This window comes from Arachis stenosperma, chromosome 9, assembly GCF_014773155.1.
Source record: "Arachis stenosperma cultivar V10309 chromosome 9, arast.V10309.gnm1.PFL2, whole genome shotgun sequence".
NCBI classification, from domain to species: domain Eukaryota; kingdom Viridiplantae; phylum Streptophyta; class Magnoliopsida; order Fabales; family Fabaceae; genus Arachis; species Arachis stenosperma.
The window spans coordinates 24,773,950-24,792,619 of record NC_080385.1 but is presented as its reverse complement, the minus strand read 5'-3'; the positions used below and the strand labels follow the sequence as shown (position 1 = coordinate 24,792,619).

Genomic DNA, 18,670 nt, shown 5'->3' with positions numbered 1-18,670 from the left:
CATAATTATTATAATTTTATTATCTCTATAATTATACAAAAGTAAATAAATTAAAATTTATATATAATTTAACAAGGTAAATTCTAGCCTACCTTTTCTATAATAACATGTAATTTACTCTCTGTGACATGTCATTTTTTAATTGGTTGCTATGTTAACTATGGTTAAATTATTGGTAATTAAATTATAGCCCAAAGTGGGTGATTATGTAATTAAATACCTCCAAATTTAATTTCAATGCCATCCAGAAATCCCATATCATCATTACCATCACTATCATTATCATCGTCATCATTATTATTTTCATCTTCTTTTTCGTCTTCCCCTTCTACACTATCATCATAAAAAGCCATCATAATCGATTTCACGTTCTTAAATTTTAAGATTTTCTGAATTTCGCAAACATAAACTTAGTCTCACCTGGGCTAGGTTCACAAAACAAAAGCAGTTTTTATAACTAAACACAAAGAACACAAAACACAGAACACGACCTTACTTGAACAGAATCTGTTCTATAGGCTCGTACATCTGTATCCTTGAGTTCTAAGAAGACAGGAACCAAAGTCTGGCGGATGAACTATAACCGTGAGGTCAGAGCGTGATTAATTGTTTCAAAGCGCATGCCATCTAAACAGTGGAGGATCGTTCGCGCTACAATCTTGTGGTCGAGATGGTCTCACGGTGTTCTCTGACAGACTCAAATCTTTTTTCCCTCGCCATTTAATTAGTTATTTTCTCTAAATACTTATTTCCTGGTTCATCAAACTATGGAACACCCAATGAGTTGATTTTTTCTTTCAATTTCAGAGAGAAATGGGACCGGGGTAAATTGAATTTCTACACAATGATAAAAATATAACTTTATTTTTTAATGTTTATAGAAATTATATATTTATCCTTTTTATAAAAATATTTAATTACAAAATTACTCTACTTTAGTTAACATATTAACTCTTATTGAGTTAAATTAACTCAAACTAAAACTAAGCATCCAATTAAAGCATGTCACGTCACGAGGGGTAATTTACATGTTGAAATAGAGTGGGTTGGGTAGAACTCACCATTTAACAATACTGTAAAAAAAATTTAACTAAAAATTATTAATAATAATTTTTTTATATTTGCAATGCATTGAATATATTAAAAACTTAAAAACTTTCTATTATTATACTTTTAACCTCTATTTTTAGAATACAAATTAACTAAATTCATAATTTAATTAATTTTAAATGATGTAAAATATTATTTTTATTATTCAATAATAATGTAATTTTTATTTTATTAAAATTTCTATGTATTTATTTTATTATTATCGGTTTAAACAGTTGAACCATTAATCCAGTGACTCAATAATAATTTGACCGTATTAATTATCAATTCAGTTCTAATAACTATCTAATTTGTATTTATGTGTTTTAAAATTTATACATATATATTAATAAATTTTATTTATTAAAAATAATTTAATATTTATACTAACTAAGTAATAACTAAAAATATTAAAAATTAATAGACCTGAAATTTTTGTTCTCTGAAATTGTGAAAACTCTATTACGGATGAATTGACCAATTAGTCCGACTCTATATAGTGGGCATTGGGTTTGGACATACGTAGAACTCTATATAGAGGTGTTTGCGGTGTGGTTTGGTTCGGTTTTTGAAGAAAAAGTCATTCGATTCGATCGTTTTATTAAGTTGCGGTTCGGTTTGGTTCGTTTTTTTTTCAATATCATCCGAATCAAACCAAACCAATTAAAATTGGTTTGGTTTGGTTCAATTTGTTCGATTTTTTCAATCAAATAAAAAAAATCTACCATACTATTATGCAAAGTCATAACATTGAAATCGACAAACCGAAATACACAATAGGTAACAAAGTCTTGATCTAATGAAATATAACGACAACAGAATTAAAATACGACAATTAAAGAAGTTTAATAGTTCAACAATCAACATAACTGAAAATAAAAATAAATTGTCATTAAACTGATAGCAAAGTTACGGTGTCTTCTCCAACAAAATAGCTAAATTTCTTAATGCAAACCAACCTAAAATAAAAAAAAACAGTTACATAATAAGAACAAGAAGAACAACAACAATAATAATTAAGAAACTGGAGGCAATCCAGTATCACCCATATTCTCACTTGAACTGGCGTCAAACTACATAAACAAATACAATAAATCAAGGACAGAACAAGCAATAAAAGTTTAAATCATTAAGCAGCAGCCAGCAATAAACAAGCAATAAATTGAACAAAACCAGATAATCTTAACAATAAATCAATCACAGAAACAAGTAGCTGAAGTTTAGATCATTAAGCAGCAATAAACAAGCACAGAACCAGCAATAAACCAAGCATAAAACCAACAATAAACAAGCACTTTTACCAGCAATAAATAAGCACAGAATCAAGAATAAAACAAGCACAGAACCAGCAAAAAACAAGCACTTTTACTAGCATTAAATAAGCACAAAACTAGCAATAAACAAGCACTTTTACCAGCAATAAATCAAGCACAGAACCAGTAATAAATAAGCACAGAACCAGCAATAAACAAGTAGCTGAAGTTTAAATCATTAAGCACAGAACCAGCACTGAATAACTGATAAACTGATAAATCAATAGACAAATAAATTGATAAATCAATAGACTGACAAACTGAACAATAAACAATAAATCAGCAATAAACAATAAATCAATAAACTGATAAGTTATAACCCTAGGCCTAAACTGAACAACAAATCAGCAAAGTTTACCTGAATAGATGGCTCGGGCTCCATATGCACTTGAATCGGACAATCGGTGGCTGGGTGGGTGGGCTCCAAAAACGCTGCTGGGTGGACTGGAGGCGGCGAGGTCGGACATGGCGAGGTCGTGGGTGGGCTCCAGAAACGCTGCTGGGTGGACTGGAGGCGGCGAGGTCGGAGGTGGCTCCAGAAACGTTGCTGGGTGGAGGCTGGGTCGTGCACCGGCGATGGGGGGTTTTCCTCTGTTCGGCGGTGAGATTTGGAGGAACTGAGGAAGGTTTCGATCTGGGATTTGGAGAGGGAAGCTGTTGCGCATGGGTTTGACCGTCTAGGGAAAGAGAAGGATCAAGGACGCATTTGGGGGATAGGGGGAGTAGGGGTGTGGCCGTCTCACACTCTCACGTCTGGGTCTAGGTCTGGGTCTGGGGGGTGAGGTAGGTTTAAATTTTAAGGGTTTTGGGAAGAACCGGTTCGATTCGGTTCGGTTAGAATTTTGGTGGTGAAAATAAAAAATCGAACCGAACCGTAAAAAAATAGCAACACATCATTTTTTCGATTTTTTCGGTTTTCAATTAATTCGATTTTCAATTTTTTTAAGTTCGATTTTTCGGTTTAATTTGATACGGATCGATTTTGAACACCCCTAAACTCTAGTAATGATTTTTATTTTTCTTCATTTCATTATTTATTTGTCTTTTCCTTATATTTATTAGTTAACCAAAACATGACAAAACAATGATGGTGCTTAACAAACCTATTACACCCTAACACGGTCATAATGCTGGTCAACACGCCTTCTACCTTCCACGTGTCACTCTCTGATTCATCAATCACAAAGTAATTACTTGATTCATCCTTTTTTTTCATACAACATTGCCCAAAAATATTACAATGGCAACAAAAGTCACACTTACGGAAGCAAAATAGACAAAACTGAAGAACAAAAAATTACAAAATATAGAGCTCGCTTAAGCTCTGCTATTTCCAATGCTAAAAGAACTTCCCTTTTGTTTTGTTGTAGCTGAAGGCGCTCAATTAAGCTGCAGAGGGTGCAGCTATATAGTGAAGTTGATGAGCAGCCTCCGATAAAGCCCCAACAAAGGGGTCCACATCTGGCTTCTTGTAGTCAAGCGAAGAGTCATTATATATATCCCACCACTTCTGTACCAGCTTCTTTATGTCCTCTCTCTGCATATTCTCTTCTTTTCCTGTGTACCTCCATGGCTTTGATCCCTGAAACAAACATAAACTAATCATGAGTTCACACAATTCTACCAAATTAATTATAACCAAAAAATTAACCGAGATAAAAGAAAAGAGTTTTGTCTATGCCATTGTCTTCAATGTCCTAAATGTGAAGAAAAAAAAGGGTAAATTAATATTTATTTAGTTCATGTTCAATATCTATTTTTTTTTCTATTTTTATTCTAAAATAATTAAAATATATAAAACTAAAAATCTGATACCATCCCTAATTTTTCATAACATTATTTGATGTATTATTTAAAATTTTATTTCGTAATTTAATGTAATTGTATAACAAAATGTAATTTAAAAAAATTGCTAAGAACCAACATTTTTAATAAAAAGAATTAATTAGTATTAGTAATGTAACGCAAAAATAAACAAATAAAACTCAAAGCTGAATTAAACATGTTGACAGAAAAATAAAATGAATTGTATACAATAACAATCAACGACAAATCCAAAAAGCGAGCGATCAGAATGACAGAATCTGATGCACATACCGCAGCACAATAGTGGACAACCTTAACTTTTTGAAGGTCCACATTTTGAGGGTGACGCCAGAGCATAGCAAGGACAAGGTTGTAGTCCAAAGGAATTGGCTTATAAATGTTCCTGAAATACATATTAAGAAAATCCTGCTCCGCAAACGGGGTAGGCGTGGTGACTTGAAGTGTTGCGAGCAAGTCATGGTAGGTTTGAATGCTAGGTTCAAACACAAACATGCCAGCGTTGAAGTAAAGGGAAGGTGGTTGGCCCAAATCCTCAATTGGCCACTTCACTTTCTCAGGGCACTGTTGACAGTAACCGATCTTGTATTGCGGTGTGTGGCTCCATGTCTTCTCACAGAAGCAGTCCATCACAGCGTACAAGTTTCCATCAGGAACATCAAACAGCTCGTCAATGTTTTCGTAAACTTGAATGTCTCCGTCCAAGTAAATCATCTTCTTGTATTCCATAAACTGTAACATCATTGTCAACAAACCCTCAAAACTTAGGAAAATGTTAAATTCACTTCAAATGAAAATTTTCTTAGGATTTTTTTTTCACAGCTCTTTTTGGATATCAAATTATCAGGTAGTTCTCTATGTATTTTTTAATTAAAACTGTTGACTCTTTTTATTTTAATTTATAGGATCTAGAAAATGAACGTATAAAAATTTACCTCCCAAATACGTAGTTTGGAGTAGTTGATGACGTAGTAGGCCATGGCAAACTGTGTGTGATTCTCAGGTGGATAAAGAGGTTCGATCTCACGAACAATGCATCCTTGAGACTCCAATATCCTACGGTGCTCTTCTGGTACATCAGGTAGAACAGCGACCACCAATGGGTACGCACTCTTCACCTTCCTCAACCCTTTTGCCAAACCCACCACACCTTTCACGTAATCACCGTTCCCTGCCAGGAACGTCACGTACGCACAACTAGGAACACTCGCCTGTTTCGTGATCCCTGCCGCACCGGATTTCATACTGCCCTGAACTAGTTCTGGGGGAGCCATGTGTAACCGATTGAAGAGAACAATGAAACAGAAAAAGAGCACTGCACAACTAACAATGTTTTGTTTTCAGGTTGATTGGCAACTCTTTCCGAGCATGTCCGGAAGAGGGAGGGTGTATATATAGAACAACGAAATGGGTTATACGGTTATACCGTTGTTTGTTGTGATGTGAACACGTGTGTTGTTGGATGATCCAACGGGGAGTAGTTATGGCTTTTGAGAACCTTCCGGAGAAGAGTCCCTGTTGAGAAATTGGAATAGTTTCATGGAAGACACTAGAAGGTACTGCATTGTTTATTTATTACCATGCAAGTTGGCAATTCGCGAAAAATTTATTGTGGCAGCTAGGGGAAGAAAACAATACAATAATCCCTTGCTAAATTAACAAGGAAAAGTATAGAATATTAATATATTATTTGTTAATTTATTATTAATAATAATTAATTATTATATTTTAAATATATATATAAAGAGATAAATTTAAAAAATATATTTATAAAGATACTTTTATAAATATAATTATATATAAAAATTGATAAAAATTAGCAAAAATATTATTAGTAACGTAATGGAATTGAATTAACAATTAGTTTTTTTTTTCTTTTCACTTGAATCACATGTAGCTGTTTATTACATTTTATTGAATCGAAGTTTATATTCTATTTGTTAAATAATTTAAAAAAATGAAATATTTTAACTACAAGGGTACGGCGTGGTCCCTCAACAAATTGAAGTGGTCGGAGGTATGATCACCATTACCATCGAGTAGGGTCATTGGACTCAAGGTTCAATACTGTAGCTAAAGTTTTATGCTAATGGTCATAGTTTAAAATTGTGACCTAAAGTTTAACGAAATAAATATGATTATAGTTATGGCCATGTTTTTCATCTTGGCAGAAAACAATTATGATTTTCGCTTTGAAAACTGTGACCATTATACTATGACTATGCTCGTATTGTTTATAGTTAAAAACGTGATTTATTACAAAATAGTGATTATAGTTCGAAGGTCACAGTCCTAAATCGTGACAACATGCTAAAAATATTATACAGAATATTGTGTATTTCAGTGTCAATCATATAAATAAGTAATCAAAGAATTCATAATAAAATACTTAGGCACTATTATAATTCGGTCTCATTATCGACGGCCGTTTTGACGCTCGTCGTAAGGTGGGAGTTTACCAAGCTAATGTGCTAAAACTGGTAGGGCTGCACATGGATCGGATAATATTCGCATATTCACGGTAATTATTCGCATCTGATCCGAATTTTACAGATATTATCCGATCTGCAGAACCATCGGATCGGATCGGATTCGATTCGCACTGTGATAGGATCGGATTGCGGATTCGACAGTAATATCCGCGGATCCGATCCGCAAATCCGCATATCCACACATCACATACAAATAGCATAGTTTAAGGAAGTAAACCTTAATGTGATATGAATTTTAGTGTGTTATTTTATGAATTTTATGAATTTTTTGTTTTTAATTTTTTATGTTGTACTTCAAGTTAGAATAATTAAAATTAAATATTGTGTTATTATTTTGTTTTTGTTATTCAAGAGAACTATTATTAATAATATTTTAGGAGTAAATAGTTTTTTTGAATTATGCGGATATACCCGATATTCGATCCGATCTGATCCGCAAGTATGCGGATCGGATCCGGCCTAAAAAAGTGCAGATATCGTATCCGATCCGATTCGATGAGTGCTGTGTGATAAACCCCATTTGTAGGGTTTATCTTGTATTGATTTTAGGGGATTTTATAACCTTTTACCCACATTTATCCATTGAAATAGCATGGTTTTATGACTTCTTCTTTAATTGTGCTTAAGAGTGAAAACATGCTTTTTAGGTCTTAAAATAGCTAAATCTAATTCTCCTTAATTCCATTAGATGCCTTGATATGTTTGTTAAGTGATTTAAGGTTTAGGAGGCAAAGATTGGATCAAGGGAATGAAGAAAGAAGCATGAAAAGTTGGAGAACTCATGAAGAAATGAAAGAACCGGAAAGCTGTCAAGCCGACCTCTTCGCACTTAAACGACCATAACTTGAGCTATAGAGGTCCAAATGATGCGGTTTCAGTTGGGTTAGAAAGCTAACATCCGGGGCTTCGAAACGATATAAGATTTGTCATAGTTGCTACACGTATGGTGGCGCGCACGCGCATAGTACGCGCACGCGCATAGTACGCGCACGCGCCGTTGCTGCCACCTGGTTCACTTAAAGCAAAACGTGGCCAGCAAATTCTAAAGCCTTGTGGGTCCAATCCAACTCATTTCTGATGCTATTTAAGCCAAGGATTGAAGGGGAATCAAGATACTTTTCAAACTTTTAACCATTAGTTTAGTTTAGTAGTTAGAGTTAGTTTCTAGAGAGAGAAGCTCTCTCTTCTCTCTAGAATTAGGATTAGGATTAAGTTTGGTTCTTAGATCTAGATTTTAATCTTTGCTTTCTTCTACTTCTACATCTCAATTCCTTGTAGTTACATTCATTCTTCTTCCACTCTTTTGTTGTAATTTTCTTTATATTGTTCTTATATTTTGTTGTAGATCTAGTATTGTCCCTTCTACATTCTTCCAATTCAATAAGAGGTAATTCATACTAAATGTGTCTTCTTTGCTTTTCTATTGTTGATCTCTTGTTTTTGTAGTTGTAGATTCCTTTAATTCTTGCATTTAATAATGATTACTTCTATTGCACTTTATGTGTTTGTTGAAATGTCTCTTTTAGTTTTAGTGTAGATTTTGTTCCTCTTGGCCTAGGTAGAGTAATTAGTGACACTTGAGTTATCTAATTCCTTTGTTGATTGATAATTGGAGAGATTGCTAATTGGTTTGGAGTGCACTAAAGCTAGTCTTTCCTTGGGAGTTGGCTAGGACTTGTGGCTCAAGTCAATTCATCCACTTGACTTTCCTTTCTTTAATAAGGGTTAACTAAGTGGTAGCAATGAACAATTCTCATCACAATTGAGAAGGATAACTAGGATAGGACTTCTTGTTCTCATATCTTGCCAAGAGCTTTGTTAGTTGTTAGTTTATTTTCTTTGCCATTTATATTTCTTGTCCAAAAGCTTAAAAAAAACCCCAAATATAATTCACAACCAATAACAAGACACTTCATTACAATTCCTAGGGAGAACGACCCGAGGTCTAATACTTCGGTTTATAAATTTAGAGGTTTATTTTAGTGACAAACAACTCTTTGTATGAAATGATTAATGATTGGTTTAGAAACTATACTTGCAACGAGAATTCATTTGTGAATTCTAAACCGTCAAAAATCCAATCATCACTGTGCGGATCGGATAGGATAGAATTTTAGGCTATATCCGATCCGATCCGATCCGTGTCCAGCCCTAAAAACTGGTTAATTTTTTTCAGGTATATACCGTTACCGTCAATAAACTTTGGCTCAAGATCTCTATATTTTTTTATTATTACTGACAACTCCAAGTGTTGATAATTTAGTTTAAAATTTTCAATACCCATTTTACTTATGCACTTTTATCGACAGTAAAGCCGTTAGTAAAATTAATTAACTACGATTTGATTATCGGTAGAATTAGTCTCCTTTGCAGCAAGAACATAGGATTGAATCTAGGTTTCATTTTCTCCATTTGAAGAAATTATATACTTTGCTGTTGAACCCCAAAAAATAAAATTTACACTGTTTGATAAACGTGAGAAGGAATGAATATGCGTGTGATTATTCTATGATTTTGATAAATAAAAAGTCACAACATTTTTGCCCTCCAAATATATTTTCCACACCAAAGCATTCTCCTCGAAACAAATCATGGGACAAGATGAGCAATAATAGTTTGGGTCCCAAAAATTACTTCCAAATAGCAAAAATTATACACCTACTATTGTCAAATTGGACTCTATCATAAAATTTCAATTCCCTCAAGTCTTTGTTGGTTTTTTTCTCTCCTTTATGAGGCCCAAATCCAATATTTTGGGGTGTATTCTTACGCCCTGATGTCACAACCCTAATTCAAATTTTGGGGGTCAATTTGAGAGAAAGAGAGTAGCCACCAAAGAGAAAGAGAAGGGGGAAAATAGAATTTTCGTTTTTGCCCAAAGCAGTAAATTTCAAATAGCAATTTCTCAGTTGTTCCCCGTTGGATCGGCTTGAAATTTAAACTACCTGTTCCTATCATTTTTTTCTTCATTCTGGTTGGTGGAGATGTTGATTGGAGATTCGCAGTGAGAGAAATTGGCTTCGCAAGAGAGAAATTAGGTTTTTCGTTTTTACACAGAGCAGCAATCTTGAAATGACAGTTTCTCATTCTTTCACCGTTGGATTGACATGAAATTTGGATTGTAAATTTTTCACATCTTGTTCTTCATTCTGAACGGTGGATATTTTTATTGGAGGTCTGCAGAAGAAGAAATTGGCTTCGATAGCAGCTCTATTTTTTGGGTATATTTCCTCTTCTTGCTTCTTACTTGTGAGCTTTGGTGCTTTGATGTTTTGGCTGGTTATATGCACGTTTTTTTTTTTTGCTTTGTTTGAGACTCTCTTATACCTCATTTGATTATAGTGGAGCTATTTTATTGGTCTGGACGATCGTGGTTTTTACCTCTCACATTGAGGGGGTTTTCCACGTTAAAATCTCGGTGTGTTCTTGTTATTGCTTTACTTGCTATATTTGCTTGTTATAGTTGCTGCCATATTGCGTTGTGAGTGCTTCCATATTGTTCTTGTGTTGGATATTTGTGTTGTTTTCGCTGCTAGACTCTTTCATACTGGCATCAGAGCTTGTTGGTATTTTTTCTGGGCTTGTGATTCTCTGAACAATGGAAGCTAATACTAATACTAGTAGGATGATCACTCTTAATGGTCCTAATTATGATTTGTGGAAGTCAAAGATGGAAGATTTGCTTTATGTAAAAAATTTTCATCAACCAGTTTTTGGTACAGAGAAGTCTAATGATAAATCTGATGATGATTATACTTTGTTGCATAGACAAGTTTGTGGATATATTAGGTAGTGGGTTGACGATAATGTGTTGAACCATATTATTGGAGAGACACATGCTCGGACCCTTTGGATTAAACTTGAATAGTTGTATGCTCGGAAAACTAGAAATAACAAGATGTTTTTGATCAAGCAGTTGTTGGCTTTGAAATATACAGATGGGACATCAATGACATATCACTTGAATAATTTCTAAGGAATTATGAATCAGTTATCTTTCATGGGTATCAAGTTTGATGAAGAGGTTCAAGGATTGTTACTTCTTGACTCCTTACCAGACTCGTGGGAAATTCTCAGAATGTCATTGTCTAATTCTGCTCCTGATGGTGTAATCTCTATGGATCTTGCCAAGAGCAGTGTTTTGAATGAAGAGATGAGAAGAAAGTCACAAGGTACATCAACTACACATTTAGATGTTCTTGTTTATGAGTCTAGGGGGAGAAACAAAAGTCGAGGTCCTAAAAGTAGAGATCAAAGTAGAAGCAAGTCTCGAGGAAAGTATAAGAATATTGAGTATCATCATTATGGTCAAAAGGGACATATGAAGAAATTTTGTTGGCAGCTAAAGAAGGAGAAAGCCAAGGCAAGTAAAGACAAGAGCACAAATAAAGATGATGGTAGCAAGGAAGACAAGGTTAATGTAACTCGTGATAATTTTCTTATTATTGAGGAGTTTGAATCTGTTAACCTTGTTGATAATAGCACTAGTTGGGTGATTGATAGTGGTGCTTCTATTCATGTTACATCTAGGAGGGATTTGTTTACATCTTATACTCCTGGTGATTTTGGTGATGTGAAAATGGCTCATCAAGGTGTTGCAAAATGTGCTGGTGTTGGACAAGTTTGCTTAGAAACCTCCAACGGTACCAAGTTGATTTTGAAGCGTGTGAAGCATGTTCCAGATATTCGGTTGAACTTACTTTCTGTTGGTAAGTTATGTGATGAAGACTTGGATAGCTCATTCTCTCGTGATAGTTGGAAGCTCACCAATGGTTCCATGGTTGTTGCTAGAGGTATTCGACACTCTACTCTTTATTTAACTCAAGCAAAGATTGTGAAAGATGTTGTTAATGCTGCTGAGTTTGTTGATGAAACTGATTTATGGCATAAGAGATTATGTCATATGAGTGAGAAGGGCATGAATATGTTATCCAAGAGAAATCTTTTATCTGGTTGTAAGGTTGCTTTACAAAAGTGCAACCATTGCTTTGCTGGGAAACAAAACAAGGTTTCTTTCAAGAGTCATCCACCTTCAAGGAAGCCGGAGATACTTGACTTGGTGCATTCTGATGCATGTGGGCCGATGAAGACAAGAACACTTGGAGGGTCTATCTATTTTGTAACCTTTATTGATGATCATTCTAGGAAATTATGGGTTTACACTTTGAAGACCAAAGATCAAGTTTTGAACGTGTTCAAGCAATTTCAAGTTTCTGTTGAAAGAGAAACTAGAAAGAAGTTGAAATGTATTCGTACTGACAATGGTGGTGAGTACTCAGATCATTTGATGCTTATTGTAAAGAGCATGGTATAAGACATTAGAAGACTCCTCCGAAGACTCCTCAGTTGAATGGCTTGGCTAAAAGGATGAGCAGAACATTAGTTGAAAGAGTTAAGTACTTATTGTCACAGTCTGGATTGGCAAAACCTTTTTGGGGTGAAGCTTTGAGCACTGTTGTTCATGTCTTGAACCGGACACCATGTGTTCCCTTGCAATTTGAAGTTCTAGGAAAGGTATGGTCAGGTAAAGATATTTCTTATGACCATTTAAGAGTCTTTGAATGTAAAGCTTTTGTTCATATTCCCAAAGATGAGAGATCTAAGCTTGATGTAAAGACTAGGCAGTGTATTTTTATTGGCTATGGTATAGATGAGTTTGGTTACAGGTTTTATGATCCTGTTAGCAAGAAGGTAATTCGGAGTAGAGATGTTATCTTTGTTAAAGACCAAACATTGAAGGATGTTAATAATGCGGAGAAGCCAATGGTTCAGCCTAGTGATGATTTTTCTGACTTGGATATTACTTCCTCTATGTCTATGGTAGAAGATGGTAGAGTTGAAGCTCAAAATAATGAGCATGATACAAGTGTAGGTGAAGATGGAACAGTTGATCCGATACTTGATGAAGTTGGTAATGATGATCAAGATGAAGAACCAGCTTTGGAAATTCCTGCAAATGCACTCAGAAGGTCTACAAGAGAGAGGAAGCCTTCGTCAAGGTATTCTCGACATGAGTTTGTTTTGTTGATTGACAGGGGAAAACCTGAATGCTTTGGAGAGGCTGTTGAAGATGAAAGCAAAGTTCAATGGCTTGAAGCTATGCAAGAAGAAATGAAGTCCTTGCTTGAGAATGATACCTATGAGTTAGTGAAGCTACTGAAGGGTGTTGATTATGAGGAGCTCTTTTCTCTTGTTGTGAGGATGTCATCCATTCATGCTGTGCTTGGATTAGCAGTGTCTCTTGATTTGGAGATTGAGCAAATGGATGTGAAGACAATTTTTCTTCATAGTGATTTAGATAAGGAGATCTACATGGAGCAACAGGAGGGCTTTGTTGTTAAAGGAAAGGAAGATTTTGTGTGCAAAATTAAGAAGAGTCTTTATGGGTTGAAGCAAGCTCCAAGACAGTAGTACAAGAAGTTTGAATCTGTTATGGGGAAGCATGGTTACCATAAGACAACTTCAAATCATTGTGTATTTGTGCCAAAATTTTCTGATGATGATTTTATCATTCTTTTGCTTTATGTGGATGATATTTTGATTGTGGGCAAGAATGCTTTGAGGATTAATGAGTTGAAGAAATAGTTGAGCAAGTTCTTTGCTATGAAGGACTTGGGTCCTGCCAAACAAATTTTGGGCATGACTATTACTCGTTATAGAGATTCCAAGAAGCTTTATTTGTCATAGGAGAAGTACATAAAGAAGGTGCTTCAAAGGTTTGGCATGAATGATGCCAAATGTGTTGCTAGTTCTTTTGCTCCTCATTTTAAGTTGAGCACCAAGCAGTGTCCAATCACTGATGAAGAGAAACAAGCAATGGGTGAAATTCCTTATGCCTCAACTTTTGGAAGCTTGATGTATGCTATGGTGTGTACTAAACTAGATATTGCTCATGCGGTTGGTACTGTGAGTCGTTTTCTCTCTAATCCATGTAAAGAACATTGGAATGCTGTTAAATGGATTATGAGATATCTCAAAGGTACAACTAACTTGAGTTTGAGTTTTGGTGGTGAGAAACCTTTGCTAGTTGGCTTTATTGATGCAGACATGGCAGGAGATATTGATTCTCAAAAGTCTACTTCAGGTTATTTGGTCAAGTTTGTAGGGGGAGCTATTTCATGGCAGTCAAGGCTACAAAAGTGCGTTGCACTTTCTACCACAGAGGCAGAGTTTATTACAGAAACTGAAGCATGTAAAGAGTTGTTGTGGATGAAGAAGTTTCTTGCAGCACTTGGTTTCAAGCAAGACCGTTATGTGTTGTTGTGTGATAGCCAACGTGCTATTCATCTTGTCAAGAATTCTACTTTTTATCCAAGATCTAAACATATTGATGTTTGGTATCACTGGATACGGGATGTGTTAGATTCCAAGTTGTTGGAACTTGAGAAAGTTCACACTGATGACAATGGTGCTGATATGATGACAAAAGCATTGTCAAGAGAAAAGTTTGAAACATGTTGTTTGATCACCAGAATGGCAATGACCTCCACCTAGTCTAGAAGGGGGAGATTTGTTGGGTTTTTTTCTCCTTTGTGAAGCCCAAGCCCAACATTTTGGGGGTATATTCTTGTGCTCTAGTGTCACAACCCTAATTCAGATTTTGGGGGTCAATTTGAGAGAAAGAGAGTAGCCACCAAAGAGAAAGAGAAGGGGGAAAACAGAATTTCTGTTTTTGCCCAAAGCAGTAAATTTCAAATGGCAGTTTCTGAGTTGTTCACCGTTGGATCGACTTGAAATTTAAACTGCATGTTTCTATCATTTTGGTCTTCATTCTGGTCGGTGGAGATGTCGATTGGAGATTCGCAGTGAGAGAAATTGGCTTCGCAAGAGAGAAATTAGGTTTTTCGTTTTTACACAGAGCAGCAATCTTGAAACGGCAGTTTCTCGTTCTTTCACCGTTGGATTGATGTGAAATTTGAATTGTAGATTTTTCACATCGTGTTCTTCATTCTGAACGGTGGAGAGTTTTATTGGAGGTCTGCAGAAGGAGAAATTGGCTTCGATAGCAGCTCTATTTTTTGGGTATATTTTATCTTCTTGCTTCTTATTTGTGAGCTTTGGTGCTTTGATGTTTTGGCTGGTTATATGCACATTTTTGTGCTTTGTTTGAGACTCTCTTGTACCTTATTTGATTATAGTGGAGCTATTTCATTGGTCTGGACGACTCGTGATTTTTACCTCTCACATTGAAGGAGTTTTCCATGTTAAAATCTCGGTGTGTTCTTGTCATTGCTTTACTTGCTATATTTGCTTGTTATAATTGTTGCCATATTGTATTGTGAGCGCTTTCATATTATTCTTGTGTTGGATATTTGTGTCGTTTCCAATACTAGGCTCTTTTAATCTTCTCTTGGAGCTTTTGCGTTTTTCTTGAATTACGAAAAGAGAGAATTTCTTTTTTAATTTCAAAATTGGAGATTTTTTTGTGTGCGTTACATTTGTCCTCGAATCACAGTCAAATTATTTGATTCCATTTAAAACCGCCACCAAAACTATCGCAATCTAACATTTTAGCAGTATTTCTGAAAATCGCTGGTATATGAAGGCCGCCATATGCTGCTTCTGGCGTAGTGAGTAGCATCTGTCTATTATTCTCTATCTTTGATATTGCGGATTGCATAATCAACTTATAAGGTCATATATATTTCGTCTTTAAGAAATGTGTCAGTGTAACGATGGTCGTATATATTAAAACATCTATTAGACAAGATAAAAAATAAATAAATAAAATGTGCAAACAAATTTCTTGTATAATATTTCTCTTTCTTCCTTTTAAATGTAACTGTTAGATATAATAATTATGTATTCTGTTAGGATGAACATCACCCATACTATTCATAATAACAAGTACTATGAATAATAAATATCTCATGTCATAAAATCACTTATTCTAAAAGTTTAAATTAATTTTGGGGTTCACCAAGGATCAAATTCTTGACCTTTCGAATCTAGAACTCTAATATAATGTCATGATACCACTTATCCCAAAAACTTAGGCTAATGGAAAAAGATAACACTAATGGTTATATCTCTAATACTGAATCGGATATCCCTAAATCTCTATTGTATATATTGTACAAATATTTAATTGGCTCTCTATATTTCTTCAATAATTATTTATAAAAAAAATTTAACGTAAGATTTCTTTAAATTAAAAGCTAAACTATATAGTTGTTCATAGAAAGTATAGAAAACAAACATATATAGTTGTTCTTAAAATTTCATTATTGTTGGACAATCTTGAAGTTGTATGAATAAGACTGCTGAACAAGTTTTTGTCACGTGTTTTTAAAGTATGTGTAACCAGCAGGCGAGAGGTACATCTATTTTGTGGTTCACACCTCTGCCAATGGGATCCCTTCTTATTTAGATGTGACACTGACGAAATATCTTTCAATGGTTGTGTGGTTAGAACTTTTGCTTTTCATATTAGAGTTACAATGGTATTTTTTATAAATGTAGATTGATAAGTTGATATTGGAATGTTTAATTAGAAAAATAAAAATGGATCAGTCTAATTTATTAGAGGTATAGAAATCAGACCATCTGATTTGTAGAGATAAAGAAATCGGACCGTTTAATTTGTGAGGAGAACAAAAATCAGTCCGTCTGATTTGTGTTAAAAAAAATAAAAAATTTGAGATATAGAAATTAGACCATCCAATTTGTGTACCTCGGACCATCCGATTTGTGTACTTTCCACAATTTTATAAAACACAAAAAATTACCATGTTTGGATATATCACTACTTTTATTTCTATATAAAAAAAAAAGCCTGTGTGGTCGCTCCACATGGTGGTTACCTTATGTCAAGCTCCATAATTTTAATTTCTCTTCTATATATTCCTCTTGAGATTGTTGTTGTGTTGTTTTTTCTTGTAGCTTTGAATGTACTACATACTACGTTTATGTAAAAATTTCATTATTTCAATGCAATGGCGATGCCACTTTTATATGTTCAATTCTATATGTGCCCATAATGTGTGAACCATCACCATCCTATGTAGTGGCCCTACTAACTGTGATTGAACAAATTAAATGTACGGAAATTAAAGCAATAAGGTTCGTATTTGTGGCCATGATGATCTTTATAAATACTCCACAGTGTGTGCGTGGTACCACTTGCTTATATATATATATATAAATATCATAAAATTAGTAGTTGAAATAAATGCAAATGGGGTTCGATCATTTTGCCAATGGTAGTGTGGTATGGAAAGAGAATCACCATGATGGAGAGACATCAATGTACAAATAGAGAGGATAAAGTTAATTATGTATGGTTCTTTATTGTAAAATGAGAGGAACAAATTTGGAGTTTTAAATCCTTACGTTATCACTTGAAAACGTATCACTCCTCTAAAAGCAGAAAAATCTAGGACCACAAGACTTGAAGTAATAAGACAGTACACAATTCTAATTATTTATTTTTTAATAATTTTTTTTTGAACAAGTAAGTTTAACACAATAAAGTGTAATGATAAAATCTTAAACAAAGTCTCAAACACCAATAACCAGCAACATATAATCTGAAAAGTATCTCTAGTATTATTTCTGACATTATTATCAATAACTAAAGGGATCCATATTACTCCATTCTTTATAACTGACCATAGATTTGTGAAATACTTCTTTTACTCCGATTTTCTTATTATTAAAGATCCTTCGTTTTTCTCTAGTCAGACATTTTAAATAAATACAAAGAAGTATATGAGCCACTTATTACGCTCATCTTTTCCTGTTAACAACACCTGTTTAACTTTTAAAATGTTCTTTCAATGAATCCAAAATAGACGACATCCTCCCAAAGTTAAATAGTCATTCTCATCACACCTGCTAGCTAAACTCACAATTAAAAAACAAGTGATAGATATGTTCAACATCTTTTTTACACAATACACACATGTTATCATTCTGGCTAATAATTCCTAGTCTATGCAATCTTTCTTTGATATTTACTCCTCTTATCAAAACAAATTAGATAAATAGCTTCACATGTGGCAGAACCAAACCTTTCCATAATGTTCTAGTAAAACTATAGCTGGTGATATCATCCGAGAGTGTTTCTAACTGCAACACCTGCATAAAAGAGTTAGTTAAAAAAATGCCCTCCTTGTTAAACTTTCATACAACTCTATCTTGCATATCACATGCTATCTTTACAGACCTTAAAATCTCATGCAACTGGTCCACTAATTTCAACTCCCATTAGAATAATTCTCGCCTCCACTAGAAATTCCAAATTCACTCTAACACATCCCAAAACCCACAATCCCCTATAACAGATTTTCTTTGATTTGAAACAGAGAAAAGTCTCGAAAAAATCATCTTTAGCGAACTATTTTATAACCAAACATCTTTTCAAAATCGAGTCTTCCTTCTATCGATTAGTGTTTTAATTTGGATAATTTGTAATTGTATAAACCAAATAAATTGATTTAATTTCTAACAAAAAGTTAGTGTATATTCAAAAGAAAGCATTTTAAATTAGGTTTTCACATTGATTTTTTTGTACTATATATATATATATATATATATATATATATATATATATATTGTAAGGTCCCACATCGGTTGAGGAGGGGAACGAAGCATGTCTTATAAATGTGCAGATACCTCATCTTAATATGGCACGTTTTGACGAGTGAGTGTAGAGGGTTTCGATTATTATTCCTATCGTCAAAGGCAAAATCATGAAGTCTTGTGTGCCAAAACAGACAATATCGTGTTAGCGGATGATCTGAACTATTACATATTTCAGCTAATTCTTTTAATAAAATTATACTTCTAAAATCAAATAAAATATAAGATATATATTTGGATTAAAAAAAAAGAGTATACCAAGATTTATAAAACTAAGGTACTTTTAGAAAAGGATTTATGTTATACTTAATTAATTAAATCAGTTAATTTAGCATATGATGACAATTCAAGAAGCCGGCGGAGGAAAAA

At 34.1% G+C, this 18,670-nt stretch overlaps 1 protein-coding gene and 1 pseudogene across 1 annotated transcript; one reads left to right on the top strand and one right to left on the bottom strand.

Moving 5' to 3' along the window:
- The first annotated feature begins 486 nt into the window (after nt 1-486).
- On the top strand, nt 487-698 carry LOC130953596 (small nucleolar RNA U3; annotated as a pseudogene).
- Nucleotides 699-3,573: 2,875 nt separating this feature from the next.
- Nucleotides 3,574-5,608, bottom strand: LOC130947307 (galactinol synthase 1-like). Its single transcript, XM_057875974.1, has 3 exons — nt 5,162-5,608; nt 4,500-4,958; nt 3,574-3,984 (listed from the first exon to the last, which is right to left on the bottom strand). The coding sequence occupies exons 1-3, from the start codon at nt 5,498-5,500 to the stop codon at nt 3,787-3,789; spliced, it is 996 nt and encodes a 331-aa protein (XP_057731957.1). The 5' UTR covers nt 5,501-5,608; the 3' UTR covers nt 3,574-3,786.
- Nucleotides 5,609-18,670: the final 13,062 nt, after the last annotated feature.

Coding starts and splice junctions, on each gene's coding strand:
- LOC130947307 (XM_057875974.1), bottom strand. CDS start 5,500: ATGGCTCCCCCAGAACTAGTTCAGGGCAGTATGAAATCCGGTGCGGCA. Junction 4,959..5,161: donor CCAAACTACGTATTTGGGAG/GTAAATTTTTAT, acceptor ATGATGTTACAG/TTTATGGAATACAAGAAGAT. Junction 3,985..4,499: donor TTGTCCACTATTGTGCTGCG/GTATGTGCATCA, acceptor TGTTTGTTTCAG/GGATCAAAGCCATGGAGGTA.